Genomic DNA, 17,057 nt, shown 5'->3' with positions numbered 1-17,057 from the left:
TTAATATTAACATTATGTTTTCAAAATTCTAATATGATGAATATTAAGTTTAAGACTCTTTGAGAAAGTTCATTATTAATTTGCGACTTACCAGTTAAAAATGGTGGAAATGAAACAAAAAATTGTCACATAACATCTAAATTGAAATATAATGGTTTAAACCTGAAGTTCGCAAAATTTCTAACCATTTTAAGAATCTCATTTAGAGCAAAGTAAAATATCTTTATCGTTTGGCGAAAGATTGCCGTAATGGAGGGAGACTAAGTATATATATATATATATATAGAAGCTGCGCACAACAAGTGCGGATCGTTACATCGATTTATTGATCATGGAAGGATTAAAGGTTATCAGTATTTATCCTCTGTTAATTATTACCTCATGGTTGACCAAGTTAATGTGTGGCATATACTGTAAACCTGCTATCAGTGGATGTGTGGACCGCACTATGGTAGGCCTATCACGTGTAGTTCAAATAACTTCAAGTGGGCGACTTCATGTGTAATGTTTAATCTACTTAAGATAAAACAGGCGAAATGTTGGTTGCTAAAGAACCACTGAAAAAAAAAAAAATTGGTTTACAGGTTTCGGGATTATCTTCCTGAGGACCAAAGTACGCTGTCCACATACATTTCCCATCTATAACCATAATATTTCCATGCAGTGCCTGTTAAGGTTTAGTATGCCCGATTGAAAGGTTCAGTGTCTTCATATCCAACAAAGCTGCTAATCGCACCCAATTCAGACCTTAAGAAAGATAGAATCCCTCAAATAAGAGTACCAGACGAGCCGACACTTAAAACTAAACCATAAGATAAAAGTGATATTAAATATCGAATACAAGTACAGGGACGGGACGGAAGTAGGAGAAAATGACTTTTCTCGATATATATATATATATATATATATATATATATATATATATATATATATATATATATATATATTTATTTATTTATTTATTTTATTTTTTTTTTTTGTGTAAAAAAAGGGAACTTCGGATTGCCCATTCAGTATAAACGTTATCATAAGAAGGGATCCAAATTAATAAATAAATGCATGGTGGTCATAGAAAATATCAATTAATTCAGTTAGATATAATTATCACTTTCACAATTCACAAACATTTCAGATTAAATTTTTAATACATATGAATCATTTATGTATATATACAGTATGTACATGCATTGTAGAGCAAATACGAAACATATATCAAAAAGCAAAATATGAAGTTGAGAGGTGTACATATATAAAATTGCGCTACTATTGTTCCCAGCTTTGCAGTACTCTAAACCAGCAATGGTGTTTCTGTCCACATTTTCTCATATGAAAATTATGTTAAAGGCTCTAGTCGCATGCTGCAATTGATTTACATAGTCGGCGCCTTTTTGGCAGCAATAGAGCTTTTGACCAGATCAGTCACGAGCAAATGTTTATTTTCGGCTGAAACTGATGCCCAGTGAATAGCACTCAGAGAGTGCAGCCTTCAACTAAGACAAGCCAGTCCATATATATAAATATTATTTTAATTATTCTAATAGATATATTAACAAAAATATCATTTCTACGATATATACTTCTTAAGAGAAATTGTTGAGAAATGTGCCTATAGTTATGCTGTTTGTATAAAACAGTTTTAAACTAACTATATAAATTTATGTGTCAGTACTTTGTCTATAAATGACAGGCATTAAAAGCACAGCAATAAATAATAATACATTCCCAACACAGCCTTAATTTGTTTTATATCAATTTTTGTTTGAGAGAGTTTCTGTTTTTACTAATAGTAAGTTAGATATTAAGCCAGTAATCACATGGTCTAAAGACAGGCCTATCCAACTACCAGACTCGGCACCGAATGATCCTGAATTCACCGGTAGATCGGACCACACTACCCGTTTCCAAGGTGTGCGTCAGTACGTATACGCGCTTCAAAGGAACAGACGCGACACCGCTCTTGCCTATAGCTAGTAGGCCTACGCGATGTGATACAGTGATGATTCTGAGCGGGGTTGGAAAGTAGTGTATCTCATCTCAGATTTTCTTCCGAGGGATGATTCTAAGAAATGCGTACTGACGCACACCTTAAAAACGGGTAGTGTGGTCCGATCTACCGGTGAATTCGGAATCAATCAGTGGCGAGTCTGGTAGTTGGGTAGGCCTGAAAGAGAGAGCTACGCGTAGGTTGTAGAAAAATACATCGCTTCAGTGAATTCAACAGCAAATAGCCACACTTAAATACGGACTCAAAGTCATGGTCCTTTATCAAGAATAATTAAACATCTTGGTTATTGCAAACTTTAATCTCAGTCTGTTAAATCCTGAGCGGATATAGTCGGCGCCATATTGGAAACCCTGAATGCGTCACGGCAATGAAAGAAATGGGCCACATGGTATAGTTAATTAGTGGTAGGTATACAGCCTGACTGATTTTAATAGGTGTGATCATTTGTATCTGCAAATGGACAGGTGGCCTTTCACTTAGGAACACGTACATATACAGCTTTGCCAAACAAGTGAATAACTGGATTAGAAATAAATCTCGCTGAATTTTTTTGTTTAAAATTTGCAGCGTGGCGTCTGCTTTTTTTCCTCGGTGACAAAAACACAGTGGCGTGTTAGCGCTGATAGTGCAGATAGTGAAGAGGCGAACTTCAAGAGTTCACTTTCAAAACGCGTGGTGGTTTAACCACGCCAGACAGGAGAAAGGAGACACCAGGTTACGGTTTCACTGAATAATGTCAATGAATCCAGTATATAATCTGGTAAATAATTTTGTGAACACCGCGTAACAAAAAAAAAAAAACTTGTGCATCATGAACGACTTAACGTAGCCTTTAAAGAAACAAATATGTTTCCTTCAATCGAAATTTTCTTCAAAAGGTGCATCTCCCTAAGTACGCGGTCTGTGGTAGCCCTACAGTCATATTTAATACACAACTCAGATGTAAGTTTCTGCAAAATTCTTTGAGGGCGTGTCAGGGGTGTAGGCCGTATTTACAAATCCTCCATCATCCTCGTCTTCATATAATCTCCTTCTACTATCTGCCGCTTGCCTCGGCGCATGCAGCGCCGCCCTGTCGTCTGACCGAGGTGTGCGAGAGTCATACGGCCTTTGGTAATAGGGGGCGCTGCCAGAGCCACGGGAATAGTCACGTGGGGCACCTCGTGATCCTCCCGATGACGGCGTGTCGTAACCACGTGGTGGTTGACCCTGACCTTGTGGCGACCTATAACCACGTGGTTCGTAAGTATCTCTGTTCTGATAAGACTGGGCTCCAGACAGGGAGGCATACTGGTCACGCATGCGTGGATCTGTTTCTTGAGAAGATCTGACAACGAAACCATTGTTACAATTAACCAGAATAAATAAATAAATAAATAAATAAATAAATAAATAAATAAAGCAATTTTGCTCATGACGAAACTTCTGTTGCAACATGTACAGTTTTTCATCTTTTTATCCTCATCGTTTCCTTTTTATTTATTGAAGCAAAATGCCAATTTGAATATTAAAGAGCAAATTACCTCTGAAGACCTTGGTACGCGTTAGGCGAAGCTGGAGAACGCTGATCTCCAAAATAACCTCTGGATTGTGGCTGCACCGAGGCCGCGTTATAACCACCATATTGATCCCGGGGTTCGGCAGGAGATCGGGAATATCTCACATCCAAATTAGCAGGGGACATGACAATCTGGTTACCCCTTTCGGGCCTCATATTCTGACGGCTGACGTCGGTGTACGAAGGCGGGGCATACGAATCCTCAGTTGGAGAACGGGCGGCGACGCCATTGGCCACAACTTCATCTCGCGTAGCTGAACCTGGGGGGCGAGAGGGACCGTTCATCGACCTCGGGGTTCGGTTTCTCGGCGTTCTTGAGTTTGGTGTTCCATCAGCATTCGCCCCTTCCCCTTCTTTTTTCATCCAGTTGCGCGGTTTTCGCATGCTGATGCGGCGCGCTTGATTGCGACCCCACTTTTTGGAGCGACGGAAACTTTTCCTTATCAACGTGTCTGCGTCTTTGAACCCACCGACGAGGACTGAAGCAAGAGGGGCCATGTTCTGAAATAAATAAATAAATAGATAAATAAATGCAACGTAAAAGCGCCAGCACGTATATAGCCAGAGTAGGGCCAATTAAATGGGTGATTCTCTTTATGACATCTCGACTCAGCTGATGGAGAAAAAACCAACACATGTACAATATTTACATTTTTTTATTATTCCTTTTTCAATTTTGTTTAAGTACCTTTGCGTTGGCTGGCTCCTTGGACAGTTCCCAGTAGAAGAAACAGACACAAATAAGAGCGTATATCTGGAAATAAACGATCATGGGGTCAACAAAACCTACAGCATAATAGCACAGAAGGGGTTACTCCAAAGAAACTGGGCACAATTCTTGGTAATTTATCTGTTATTCAGTTTGTAACTATAACAGATGGCCCATTTCCTTATTTCTGAACTAAAATGACGGACGGTGCTTAAAATTTAAATTATGCTGTTTGTGTAAGAATGAAGCTGTAAGTCATGTCCAATTTATACTGGATTAATATCACGTAAACGACAATCATAATGTTTAAAAAAACTAAAAACATCTACAACTTTAATCGTCTATTTCGTAGCTTTCACCTTTAAATTAAGGTCAACAATCTAAAAGAACACTCACGTTCAATAGACACATAAACACAACGCCAACAATGGACGGGGTTAAGTCTTCTGGATTACCAACTTCTGTTGGGTATACTAAAAGACAGATAAACAGTAATACAGGTGAGAATAAATATAAAAAATCATCTGTTTCATAATATATCTGAAACATCCACTATGATTATTTTAGAAAAACAACATTTACTTTAAAATACTTTACTTATAAATTGAAAAAAAGAGATCTTTATTTTATAAAGTTCATATCAAAGCACTTTGCATATGTAGGCCCTAACTGAAGGATGAAAAGAGGTGATTTTTATACCCTCCCCCCCATTAAAATTAGTGACACGACATCTGGTGATTCAGCAGCCATATTAGATAAACATGTACAAGAACAATGTTTTCGTCCATAATAAATCAACAGGGCCTCCGTTGAGATTTATTATTATCATACAAGCACACGCAATGCAGCCGCGTAGATTTTTTTTTTTTAATTTGAATTGCATAAATACTCACGTGATGGCAGCACCACGGCCGCACAAAGTGCCAAGACAGTCCATATCGGTTCGAATAATATCCAAGGTATCAAGAAGTATTTACTTTTCTACAAAAATAAAAGTAAATTAACACAAAAACTCTTACAATATATAATACATATAGCATATCATAGTTTATAGAATACACGCCAGTGAAATGCAAGTACACCAATCTACATACGTAAATGCTTCAGTTTTTTTTTTTTTTTTTCAACTAAAGGCATATTTTCTTTATTAAAAACTTATGATGGTTCTTTCAACTGCTCAAAATTATGTTTATTTATGATATGCTCAGCAGAGAAAAACTTGACAAAAAGAGAAAAAGAGAGGGGGGGTAAGAGGAGAGGCGGAGAGAGGACAGAGGGGGGTGGGGGTGAAAATTAAGGGGGATAACTCACCCTGGACACTCCGTTGGCCAACATAACACACCCAACCAACATCACAATGGACAAACACAGGACCGCGGTGTAAAACCCGATGTGGACGTGTGGAAACCCTGCATTAACGGTAACAGTAAAGTATACAGAAATGTCGATATGTCCGGTAGATTTTACATTTACATTTAATTTCTGTTTTAATCTTTATTTCATTATGTTTTTTTTACCATTTCTGGACAACATAAGTGCATAGAAGCATGTTCGCGTGATGTAAGAATATCAGACAGGCATTTTGCGTCTTTGTTTTTAACATAATCGTTTTTCTTTGTTGACAGAGGTTTTCCTGTTAATTTATTGGTAAATTCGTGATCTACAAGTTGTGCCATTCTTAGGACTAATCTATCATTCTACTAAAAAATAATAATGCCCACTTACTCCATCGGCTGTGATATGAACCCAGTTTTTCTCCAGAAATTCCGATGAACACTAAACACACAAGCTGAAAAATGGTAATAACGTGTATTATATAATGAACTAATACATTAAGATTCTGAATAGTATAAAAGATGGGAAAAGAGTACTAGTTTCAGTGATAAACAAAGGGACCTAAAAGAGATGACAACGTAGAAACAATACAGTTGAAACGAAGAGAGAGAGAGAGATGAACGAGAAGGTCGACTAAGAACAAAGAGGACGAAGAATAATGAAGATGAATGAATAAAACGACAAAGAAAAAGACCCTGAAGAAGACAAGGATGGCAAAGATAACTGACTAGGAAAGAATGAAAGGCGGAAGGGAAAAAAGAGAGGTAAAAACGAGAACAATTATGATCTGAAGAAAACCCTTACCGCTGTGTACAAGGCGCTGATAAGACTCCCCTGTGTCAAGTTCCAACAAAAGCAACATTTCTTCATCCTTTCTAAACCCATTTTTATGAATTCCTCCTATACCGAGGACAAGTACTGATATCTTTGGTAATTATTCTATGGCTAACCTAAAATTAAATACATAAATGTACAAACAATTAAACTCATAAAGATTTTTACTTCAAGAATTAAATTACTGGAATATTTCTACAATGTGCAAACGATGACATAGTCCACAACTTTCATTCATTCGGTCTCTCTATCGGTTGGGAAGGACATCATTCTCAGGTCGCCGTCCAACAGAACGAGATTTTAAGAGGCACAAATTATTTGCCATAGCACTGCGTAGATTTTTCACACCGGCAAATTTCCCATGAAGACCATAAAAAATAATATTTTTTCTATTACATCATTAGAGCAAGATACTCTGTTTGCCAAGAAATAGCGCTATCGCTCATGTATATCTACAAGAATTTATTGCCATTCTCGATATCTAATTTGTAATAAAGAGGTAAAGCCTTCTGTGTTTTTGCTCTGAACGATGATTTAGTGCCGTCAAGGAGATCGTTGACTGCATATGACCTATAAACTGCCTGTTCAAACGTTTAAGTTATAAAGCCCCTCCAAAACACAAACGAAGAAAACGTTATGAGTACGGGTTTAATTCTATCGTTTAATGGACTACATGCTTGTGAAACTTGTCATAAAAACACTCTGAATACAATCTGGTTAGTCGGCTACAGAACTGTCATACTTGTAATTTAATGCCTTAAGTGAATTTTCAGTTTTCTCAACTTTTCATTGAAATAGCAACTATAAATATGATCAACTCCATTTAGTTCAATCTAATTTCTAGAAGTTTATTAGGTTGTTATATAACATTAATTATATAGATGTGCGGGTTAAATGTTTTCAGGATGTGTACTTACATAATCAGTTTACAGGTCATGTTTAAATAAGTCTGTTTAGAGTCACACTAGGTAACTCAATTAAACAAGAAGCAATGTCTTTGATTAACAAATACATTCACCTCAAATGTATTTAGGAATGGTCCTCTGCCTTGTAACTATATTATTCACCTTGATCAATCAGTTTAAGTTATCAACCTATTGTCCACTAGTAGAAGCCATTTAGGACTCAGTCTGGAAGTCTTCTCTGTCACATGTGTAATTGAATTAAAGTGACCACTCTGGCAACCCACCTGGCTGGGAAGCCAATGTAATGTAATTATATATGTGAAGGTATATAAACAGAAATAAAGGTAGAAGTCAGTAGTCAGTACTCGCAGAGAGAATACTATACTCTGATCTCTAGAAAGCAAAACATGACGTTATGTTAGGTGGTGGAGATACCTGCTATCCCCAAGTTCCTCTCACTAAAATGCCAAGCGAATGAAAATCTACAGCAACAGCTAGATACCCCAGCATTCAGAATTACAAGTACCAACAAAAATGGAACACTCAGCTAGAGAAGGACCTCAACCAGAAGCTGATCCCCAAGTACACAACCTCCAAAGGTTAAATGACCAACAAAACAGCATGAGGGTGCCAGCAATACCACAAGGAGTGAGCATACAACATTTTACAGGAAAAGAAGATCCAGCGAGGTGGATAACACGGTACAACAGATTCTGCAAAGCAAGGCTATGGGATGAGCAAACAAAACTCAACCACTTCCCACTGTTTTTACAAGGAATAGCAGAAGAATGGTATGAACAATTGTTACATGATATTCAAAACAATTATCAGGATTTAGAAAAAGCATTCCTGACAAGATTCTCGTCACACCCTTTTGCTTATGACAAACATTCAACAGTATTTAGAATAAAGCAAGAACCACATGAAAAAGTCTTGGACTTTATTACCAGGAAAAGAACTTTAGCCACACAAGCCAATATGACAGAAATAGAAACTATATCTGCTGTAGTGAATACCTTACTACCGGAAATCAGAACATTTGTTATGCAGAAACAGCCCAACTCACTACAGGCACTTGAAGAGGCAGCTGCACTAGTAGAAGCATCTCTAATGGCCACAAACTCGTATGAAAACCCAGTGGGCAAAGAAACAACAATGGGAACCATTCCCTACCACCCAGTCCAGCGGTCTCATCAAACAATTCAGCTGTACCCAACTGAGCACTACATAAACCCAGCCCCAAAGTTTATATACTCAGCCCAGCAGTTCACGAACCCAATCCAACAGTTCTGGAATCCAGCCCAGCAGTTCACGGACCCAACCCAACAGTTCAGGGATCCAGCCCAACAGTTTATAGACCCAAGTGTTCAACAGTTCCATTCTGCACCTCAGCATGAGTACCAGCATCGTGGACGACAGCGGTATAGGAAACAGCCCTGCATGCCATACAGCCGTCAACAAAGAGACAAAGCACCAACGAAACACAAACTGAACCAGTGTGAAAATTGTGGTAAGTGGGAACCAACTAAACATAAGTGTCCAGCAATAGGTAGACAATGTCACAAATGTGGCAAATTCAATCATTTACAAGTTGTGTGTAAAAGCAAAGTACAATAGGGGTACGCGCACAGTAGTAAACAATCAGTGAACTCAAAATTTATTTCGGAAAAAAATTTAAATATATCAGCCTTATTAAAAGCAAATCCATTGCATCACAATTTGGTGCAGGTGGTAATTAACAAAGTCCAAACATTGGCTCTTGTAGATACTGGTGCATCTGTTTCTGTTGTCTCAAAACATTTTCTATCCAAATTCCTCCCTGAGCTTAAAGTGTATCAACCCTCTACCTTAAGGGTTATCAGTGGTGTGGGCGGAGAAAAATATAGGATACTGGGCTCAGTCACTCTTTCTCTCTCAATAGATGGTCAAAGTTTCAATCACACGTTTCACATTTTTGAAACATTGCCAAGAAATATTATCCTAGGTGTTGATTTCTTAAGTGCCAACTCTGCCGTTTTAGACTTAGACTCAAATCTTTTAATCTTCAAAGGGAAATCTTCTGTCCACACTCACCAGCCAAACCACTTTGGTCTGGCTAGAACCATTTCTGATGTCACTATACCTCCTAGAACCATAACAACAATAAACCTCAAAATGTCCAGACATAAGCAGGTGAAGTGTCAGTCAGTATTACTGGAACCTGTAGGGAACAAGTATTTTATATCAAGATGCATCTCCACAATGGATGATGGTAAAGTCAAATGCTCAGTTTACAACCCAACAAATACGACAATGAAAATTTCAGGTAATACTGTACTAGCAAAGGGGTTCACAATAGAAAATGATAACATTTTGAATTTTGAGGAAACAGAAAAGCTAGACAGAGAGTTAGAAGAAAAGACTCTAGCTAACTCAAAATCAAAACTCACAGAAAATCATAGTTCGTTAAAAAGTACTGGAAAGAATGCCAAAGCTGATGAAAAGGCAGAAATAGAAAGGTTGGATAAAATACTGGTTAATGTAGCAGACTTCATGGGAACAGAAATGGGTAAAAACCACCAAACTCAACAAAATAGGCACATGGATGAAGGGAAAGTAAAAATAGCAGAAAGCATGGGAATCAACTTAGAAGAAGCAGATTTAGATGACTACCAGAAGCAACAGCTTTTAGCCCTGATAGGTGAATATCGCTCTGTCTTTGCAACAGACCTCTCTGAGCTAGGTAAAGCAGTCAATATACATCCGCACAAAATCATAACAGGTGATGCACTTCCACAACGCCAAAGGTTCTACCGACAAACTCAAGACAAGAGAGATGAGACGGTTAAGCAAACAAAACTCATGCTTGAAAATGATATCATAGAGCCATCAACATCACAGTGGGCTGCACCAGTAGTTTTAGTTCAGAAGAAGGACGGTACATACAGGTTTGCTGTGGATTACAGAAAGTTGAACAATGTCACACACCCTATAAATTGGCCACTACCCCGTATGGAAGATATTCACGAGACAGTTGGAGAAGCTCAAGCAAAATTCTATTCCTCTCTTGATATGGCCTCAGGCTACTGGCAAATACCACTCGATCCGGAAACTAAGGAGAAAACATCGTTTGTCACACACCACGGTCAATTTCAATTTAAACGCATGCCGTTTGGGCTTCGGAACGCCGGTACTACCTATCAACAAATTATGTCCCAAGTGTTACAAGATCTAAACTGGAAAATTGCTTTAGTCTACATCGACGACATCCTGGTATATAGCAAAACATTTACTGAACACCTTCACCATTTAGAGCTTATATTCAAAAAGCTTCAGACTGCAAATTTGACCCTAAAACCAACAAAATGCAAATTTGCCTGCAAGAAAATACACTTTTTGGGCCATGTTCTATCAAAGGAGGGCATAGAAGTAGATCAACAGAAAATTCAAGCAGTCAAATCATTTTCAACCCCTAAAACAGCCACTCAAGTTCGCAGTTTTTTAGGTCTTACAAATTACTACAGAAAATTTGTTAAAAATTATTCCAAATTAGCAGCACCTCTCCATGCATTAACCCACAAAGGCAAACGTTTCCAGTGGACAAATGAATGTGAAGTTGCATTTCAGTTTCTAAAACAAGCGCTCATGTCTACTCCAATCCTTGCATTTCCTGACTTGTCAAAGTCATTTATATTAACCACTGATGCTTCAAAAACAGCAATCGGCTATATGCTAAGTCAAAAGGATGAAAACAACAAAGAACATGCCATTTCTTATGGAGGCCGTGCTCTCACGAGGAAAGAAAAAGAAAGTTCCTACTGTCCCTCAGAACTAGAATGCCTAGCCTTGATAGAAGGAATAAAAGCATACAGCCATTTTTTATCAAACCACAAATTTACAGTCTATACAGATCATCAACCTCTAACATGGTTAAACAGCAAAAAGTCATCAAATGAAAAACTAAAAAGATGGAGTCTTTACCTTCAACCCTATGATTTCAAGATTGAGTACACCAAGGGAAAAACAAATCCAACAGACTGTCTCTCAAGGCAAGAGTATCAGGAAAACATCAATGAAGAGGACATCGAAGACAAATTTCATGAAGCAGACATAGCAGTTGCAGAAACAAGTAATGATCTCCGAAAGACGAAAGAAACAACATTTATTTATCAGTATGATGTTCCCCTAGTTGCAGCACAGGTTGGTGACAAACTCAGACAGGCACAGCGTAACTGCCCAGAGATAAGAAAAATTATAGAGGATGTCAAATCAACAGAGTACCCTAGAAGTGATAATCAAAGTAAAAACAAAATGAACTATTTTCTGGACGAAGGAGGAACACTACATTTCATTCATCAAGACAGAGCAGAAAGAAGAAAAGGTGGAAACAGAACAAGGCACCTTCTAGTAGTGCCACCAGAATATCGCAATGAGCTTTTACAAGCCTATCACAACTCGCCATCAGGTGGAGCACATCAGGGTTTTAACAGAACTCATAGTGCTGTTCGTCTAAAATACTATTGGCCATGTATGTACAAAGACATACAGCAGTATATACAATCATGTGACACCTGTCAGAAGTCAAAGAGACAATATCACGCACACCCTGCACCACTGCAACCTCTACCTGTAACAGAAGTAATGGAAAGATGGCACATTGACATCTTAGGGCCTCTCCCCAAAACAGAAGAAGGATATCAGTACATCCTTCTTGCAGTAGAATCTTTTTCCAAATATCCAGAAGCCTTTCCATTGCGCACTCAATCTGCAAAAGAGGTTGCCGAAGTCCTTTACAGTCAGGTATTCACTCGATATGGTGCTCCAAGGTCTTTAATTTCAGACAGAGGTCAAAACTTTCGGTCAAGATTGGTTCAGGCGATTTGTGATCTTTTTCAAGTTAAACAGGTATTCACAAGCAGTTATCACCCTCAAACAAATGCTGTTTGTGAAAGGACAAATGGTTTTATTGGCCAAGCTCTTCGATCTTATGCTGATAAGAAACAAACAAACTGGCCAATGGTACTCCCTGCAATTCTCATGGCATATCGAAAAACACCAGGAATAGCGACAGGCTTTTCACCATACTTTCTATTGCATGGCAGAGAGATGAGAACACCTTTTGATGTGAAAATGGCGCCGAAAGATAAGCTCCCAAACTCTATCAGAGAATACGTGCAAGACCACCTAGAAACACTAGAATGGGGTAGAGATCAAGCAAAGAAAAACAAAGAAATGGCAAGTACAGCAAACAAAAAGCACTACGATAAGAAAGCTAAAAACCCAACATTTCAAGTAGGTGATGAAGTTCTCCTCCATGTACCAAAGCCTCCCCCGGGTCTCAGTTCCAAGCTTCACAAAAAGTGGCAAGGACCATATCGAATACATCAAAAAGTAGGGCCTGTCACATACAGAATCAGAAAATGTGAGAATAATGAAATGCACAGAAGCCCTGTCCATGCAAATAACCTGAGACAGTACCATGAACCTATCATCCCTCAACAAAATAGACCTAATTGGCAACGTCAAACAACCATGCCTGTTACATCAAGACAGCAAGGTTTGGTGAATGAAGAAGAGGATGACCCAGTCCGACAAATAGAAAAGCTTATCAAATGCTCATGGAATGCCAAATATAAACAGTATCAGTATAATGTGAAGTTTGCAAATGAAAAATCAATTGTGAAAGGTGTACTGGCTGATGACATACCAGAAAGATTCAAGAAAGAATTCCATAGCACAAAAACCCATGCGGGAAGGAAAAGAAAAAGACCACCAATAGTAAGATATCAGAATTAAAATGTGGTTACAGAGAAATGACATAAAAAGTGTTGAATTAGATGTGCATAGTGTTTGAAGATACAGCAAAATAATAATAAAAAAACTAAAAAGGGCAATGCAAAAATGCACAAGATGCGCACTTGTGCAAACTTCAAGACTAGAACCTAACCTAACAACAACAAACTAAGGTACCATCTATACCCTCTTCTTTACATCTTTTGCTGAATGCAATCAGAGGTGCAGGCACTTTCTGTATTGTATTAGGCTGTGCACAATCTATCCTTCCATCTTTAATTTCTTGGGTACCAAAGTAAGTAGTTGTGAAGTTGGGAAATAGTCCATCCAATAACAACACATAGTAAAATTTAACAAATACTGTTGTACACAGCCTGCTGGTAAGCAACACAAAATATGACGTTAATGTCTGTGAAAGCTACACAGTGCATTGGATGAATGAAGTTATTTTAGAAAATCACAAACGTAAAATATCAGTATCAGCACCAAGGAACAAATTGAATGAATTACCATAACTGGAAGAAATATGGAGGAAGCAAATGCTAAATAAAAAAAAAACAGGCAGGAAAAATATATTCCCGTCATAAAATGCAAATCAAAAGCTTCAAAAGTGAAATAATAACAAAAAAAAACCCCTACAACTGTATACATTGTATGCCAGCACTTTGAATAAAGAAACAGTTCATAGTAAATATTGTTGTTTTCTAATGTTTATTTTTATGGTCATACCTTTCAGCAAACCCCCCAATTCTCATTTGTGCATAATACAAAAAGTTCAGTTTATTTTTGTACTTATAGCACCAACTTTTGCTTTTCCTTGACCTTCTTAGTCTTTACGTGATTTGTCAGTTTTTGCCAACGTGGCTTAAGTCTTACATTTACCATAAACACAATGTCTGTACCTTCCTACTTTGTCATCGCACTTAATTGTGGATGCTTTTAATGGATGATCAAAGTAAAGATGTTAGAAAGTCTTCCAGAGTCTTGGTCTGACAGGGATCAGTCCAACAAGTTTAAAAGAGTAATGCACATGATGCATCGATCATAAAGCCCTAATGGATATTGCTAGAGAAATACGTCTCAACAAATAGTAAAACTAAAACATACATGGAAACAAAAAAACGAGTTCATTGATATTATTACTGTGCACCCTATGAGTATTAATGGTAGTAGCTGGACAAATAAGGTTCCCACTTTACCAAAAGAACTGTACTTACATAAAGGAAAAATGTAAAATCAAATAGAATGTAGCTGTTTAGAATTATCTTTTGTGTAAACATAAATGTGTTGTCATACTGATAGAGAAATATAGTTATTAATATTTATTTCAATTTGAAGTGAGAAAATACCATGTCATATCATGTCTTTATAATTATTGCTTGTGTTTAATGTAAATTTACTTGTACATAGTCAAAACAAATAAATAATGTGTACATGTAGTTGGTGTGTATAAAACCTAGAGTACTTGTAATTTAATGATAAATATGAGGACATATTTAGAAGGGCCCCAGGGATGTGTCATACTTGTAATTTAATGCCTTAAGTGAATTTTCAGTTTTCTCAACTTTTCATTGAAATAGCAACTATAAATATGATCAACTCCATTTAGTTCAATCTAATTTCTAGAAGTTTATTAGGTTGTTATATAACATTAATTATATAGATGTGCGGGTTAAATGTTTTCAGGATGTGTACTTACATAATCAGTTTACAGGTCATGTTTAAATAAGTCTGTTTAGAGTCACACTAGGTAACTCAATTAAACAAGAAGCAATGTCTTTGATTAACAAATACATTCACCTCAAATGTATTTAGGAATGGTCCTCTGCCTTGTAACTATATTATTCACCTTGATCAATCAGTTTAAGTTATCAACCTATTGTCCACTAGTAGAAGCCATTTAGGACTCAGTCTGGAAGTCTTCTCTGTCACATGTGTAATTGAATTAAAGTGACCACTCTGGCAACCCACCTGGCTGGGAAGCCAATGTAATGTAATTATATATGTGAAGGTATATAAACAGAAATAAAGGTAGAAGTCAGTAGTCAGTACTCGCAGAGAGAATACTATACTCTGATCTCTAGAAAGCAAAACATGACGTTATGTTAGAACAATGAAGACTGTTCTTTCAATATGTGAAAGTTTAATATCTGCTCTACTCACGGAAGGACAATCATATTTGATATAATAATACCCCTATTGTCATACACTATTTAATCTATCAGTGCAATCAAGCTCGAGAAGAAGACTTAATTAATAACTGCATAATTAATCAGTTAATGAACAGGTGGAATAATTATCCCCTCTCTCTCTCTCTCTCTCTCTCTCTCTCTCTCTCTCTCTGTGTGTGAAAGAGAGAGAGAGAGAGAGAGAGAGAGAGGGGGGGATAGAGGGGGGATGGACCACGAGAAAAATCCCCCAGTATACGTCCCCAAATAAGGCCACTTTATAATCATTAACGGTGGTCAAGTAATAACCCAGTCTCCTCTCTGAGACTGCGGTACATCATTTAAGCCGACGCGGACTTAACGGTGACTTCACATTATTGAATTATTTATGGCACAGTAGTCAACAAATAGCGTTTCGTCAGCTGCAGTAGCCTATGTAATGTCTACAGTGGCAGACTTACTGACAGTCTGGAACCGTAATATTCAATTATTGTACACACTTCAAATCGTTAATAGATTAGACTGGCGACTTCAAAACATCAAGAGGGGGGTGTGGGGGAGGCAAGTGAACAAGCAACCCCCCCCCCCCCCCCATATTATGGATTTGTTGCGGTTCTTGTTTAAACTCCTTAAATCCTCTTCTTGATCTTTCTCGTGAGGGTGCTAGGCATGGGAGATGAATCCGCCATTTTGTTAAAAAAACTGTGTGTGTGTGTGTGTGTGTGTGTGTGTGTAGGGGGGGGGGTACAGTTTGGCCATTAACCAGAGTGGATCTGGGGAACGAAACGTAATTAGTCCGCCGAATTATTTAACATAATATTTAACGTTATAAGAACTGCATGAAGCCAACTATGTTCACTGTAATTACCTTCACTTGATGAAAAAACTGCTTGTACGACGAAATTATAAAATGGACGGATTCGTTACAAATATTATACCAGAACATATGGAATATCCATATTCAAAGTCATAAATTACCCAAATTACAAATGCTCAGATATCTCACCTGTAAACTTGAAATGTGATCCCTTCAATGCTTACATTGTAAACCCTCGTTTTCTTTCTTTCTTTCTACAAATGACTCAATCCAAATTAGTCACATTTGAATTCATGAAAACATTGTCACGTACTAGACCATAAAAAGAACAGAGAAGCTGTATTTTCAGTACGGTGTCGTCAAGCCGACGCTTCAACCGGTGATGAATATCTCAGTCTGTTAAAACCCCCTCTTATCGCTTTCTCGGTCGCTTTAACGGCTTCTGTACGTGTTGTTGTGAACCGTCCTCCATTAACATTAAGTCTCCAGCTTTAAGTCTACCTGGTGACCCCCTGGTGACCTCGATGACGTCAGTTCCGTCAGTCTCACCTGTATACACCGGCCTTTGTTAACGAAGTTATCTTCTGCGCATGCTCAAAGGTGCTTCTGTTGATAATATTATCTTTTTGTTCTCTCGATTTATCGGAAATTCTTCGCCAGGGTTAGCTAGTGAAAGGGAAATCAACATGAGTAATCAGCTGATATTGTATGTGTAGGCCTACATGTGTTTGAGTTTGTGTGCGTGAGTTGATAGTTGGGGGGGGGGGGGGGGGGGGGGGGGGGGAGGAGGGGGTCTGTGTCTGCAAATACTGCAAGGAGGGAAAGATAACGAAAAAATGATAAGTGAAGAAAATGTTCCGGATGTGAATGTATTTATTTTTATTTCATTTATTTATTTATTTATTTATTTATTTATTTATTTATTTATTGTAATTCGATTTTTGGGAAAAGCCT

General features: G+C 37.7%; 1 protein-coding gene across 1 annotated transcript; it reads right to left on the bottom strand.

Moving 5' to 3' along the window:
- Positions 1–1,419: 1,419 nt before the first annotated feature.
- On the bottom strand, positions 1,420–16,640 carry LOC106174158 (uncharacterized). Its single transcript, XM_013555580.2, has 9 exons — positions 16,293–16,640; positions 6,412–6,557; positions 5,998–6,061; positions 5,584–5,681; positions 5,166–5,253; positions 4,669–4,745; positions 4,252–4,317; positions 3,529–4,064; positions 1,420–3,332 (listed from the first exon to the last, which is right to left on the bottom strand). Exons 2-9 carry the CDS (start codon positions 6,490–6,492, stop codon positions 2,942–2,944), a joined length of 1,401 nt encoding a protein of 466 aa, XP_013411034.1. The 5' UTR covers positions 6,493–6,557; positions 16,293–16,640; the 3' UTR covers positions 1,420–2,941.
- Between the last annotated feature and the right edge of the window lie 417 nt (positions 16,641–17,057).

Source organism: Lingula anatina, chromosome 8, assembly GCF_051362555.1.
Source record: "Lingula anatina isolate TDL-2025a chromosome 8, LinAna3.0, whole genome shotgun sequence".
In the NCBI taxonomy this organism is placed as follows: domain Eukaryota; kingdom Metazoa; phylum Brachiopoda; class Lingulata; order Lingulida; family Lingulidae; genus Lingula; species Lingula anatina.
The sequence above is the reverse complement of the archived record's forward strand: the minus strand, read 5'-3'. Positions and strand labels throughout refer to the sequence as shown.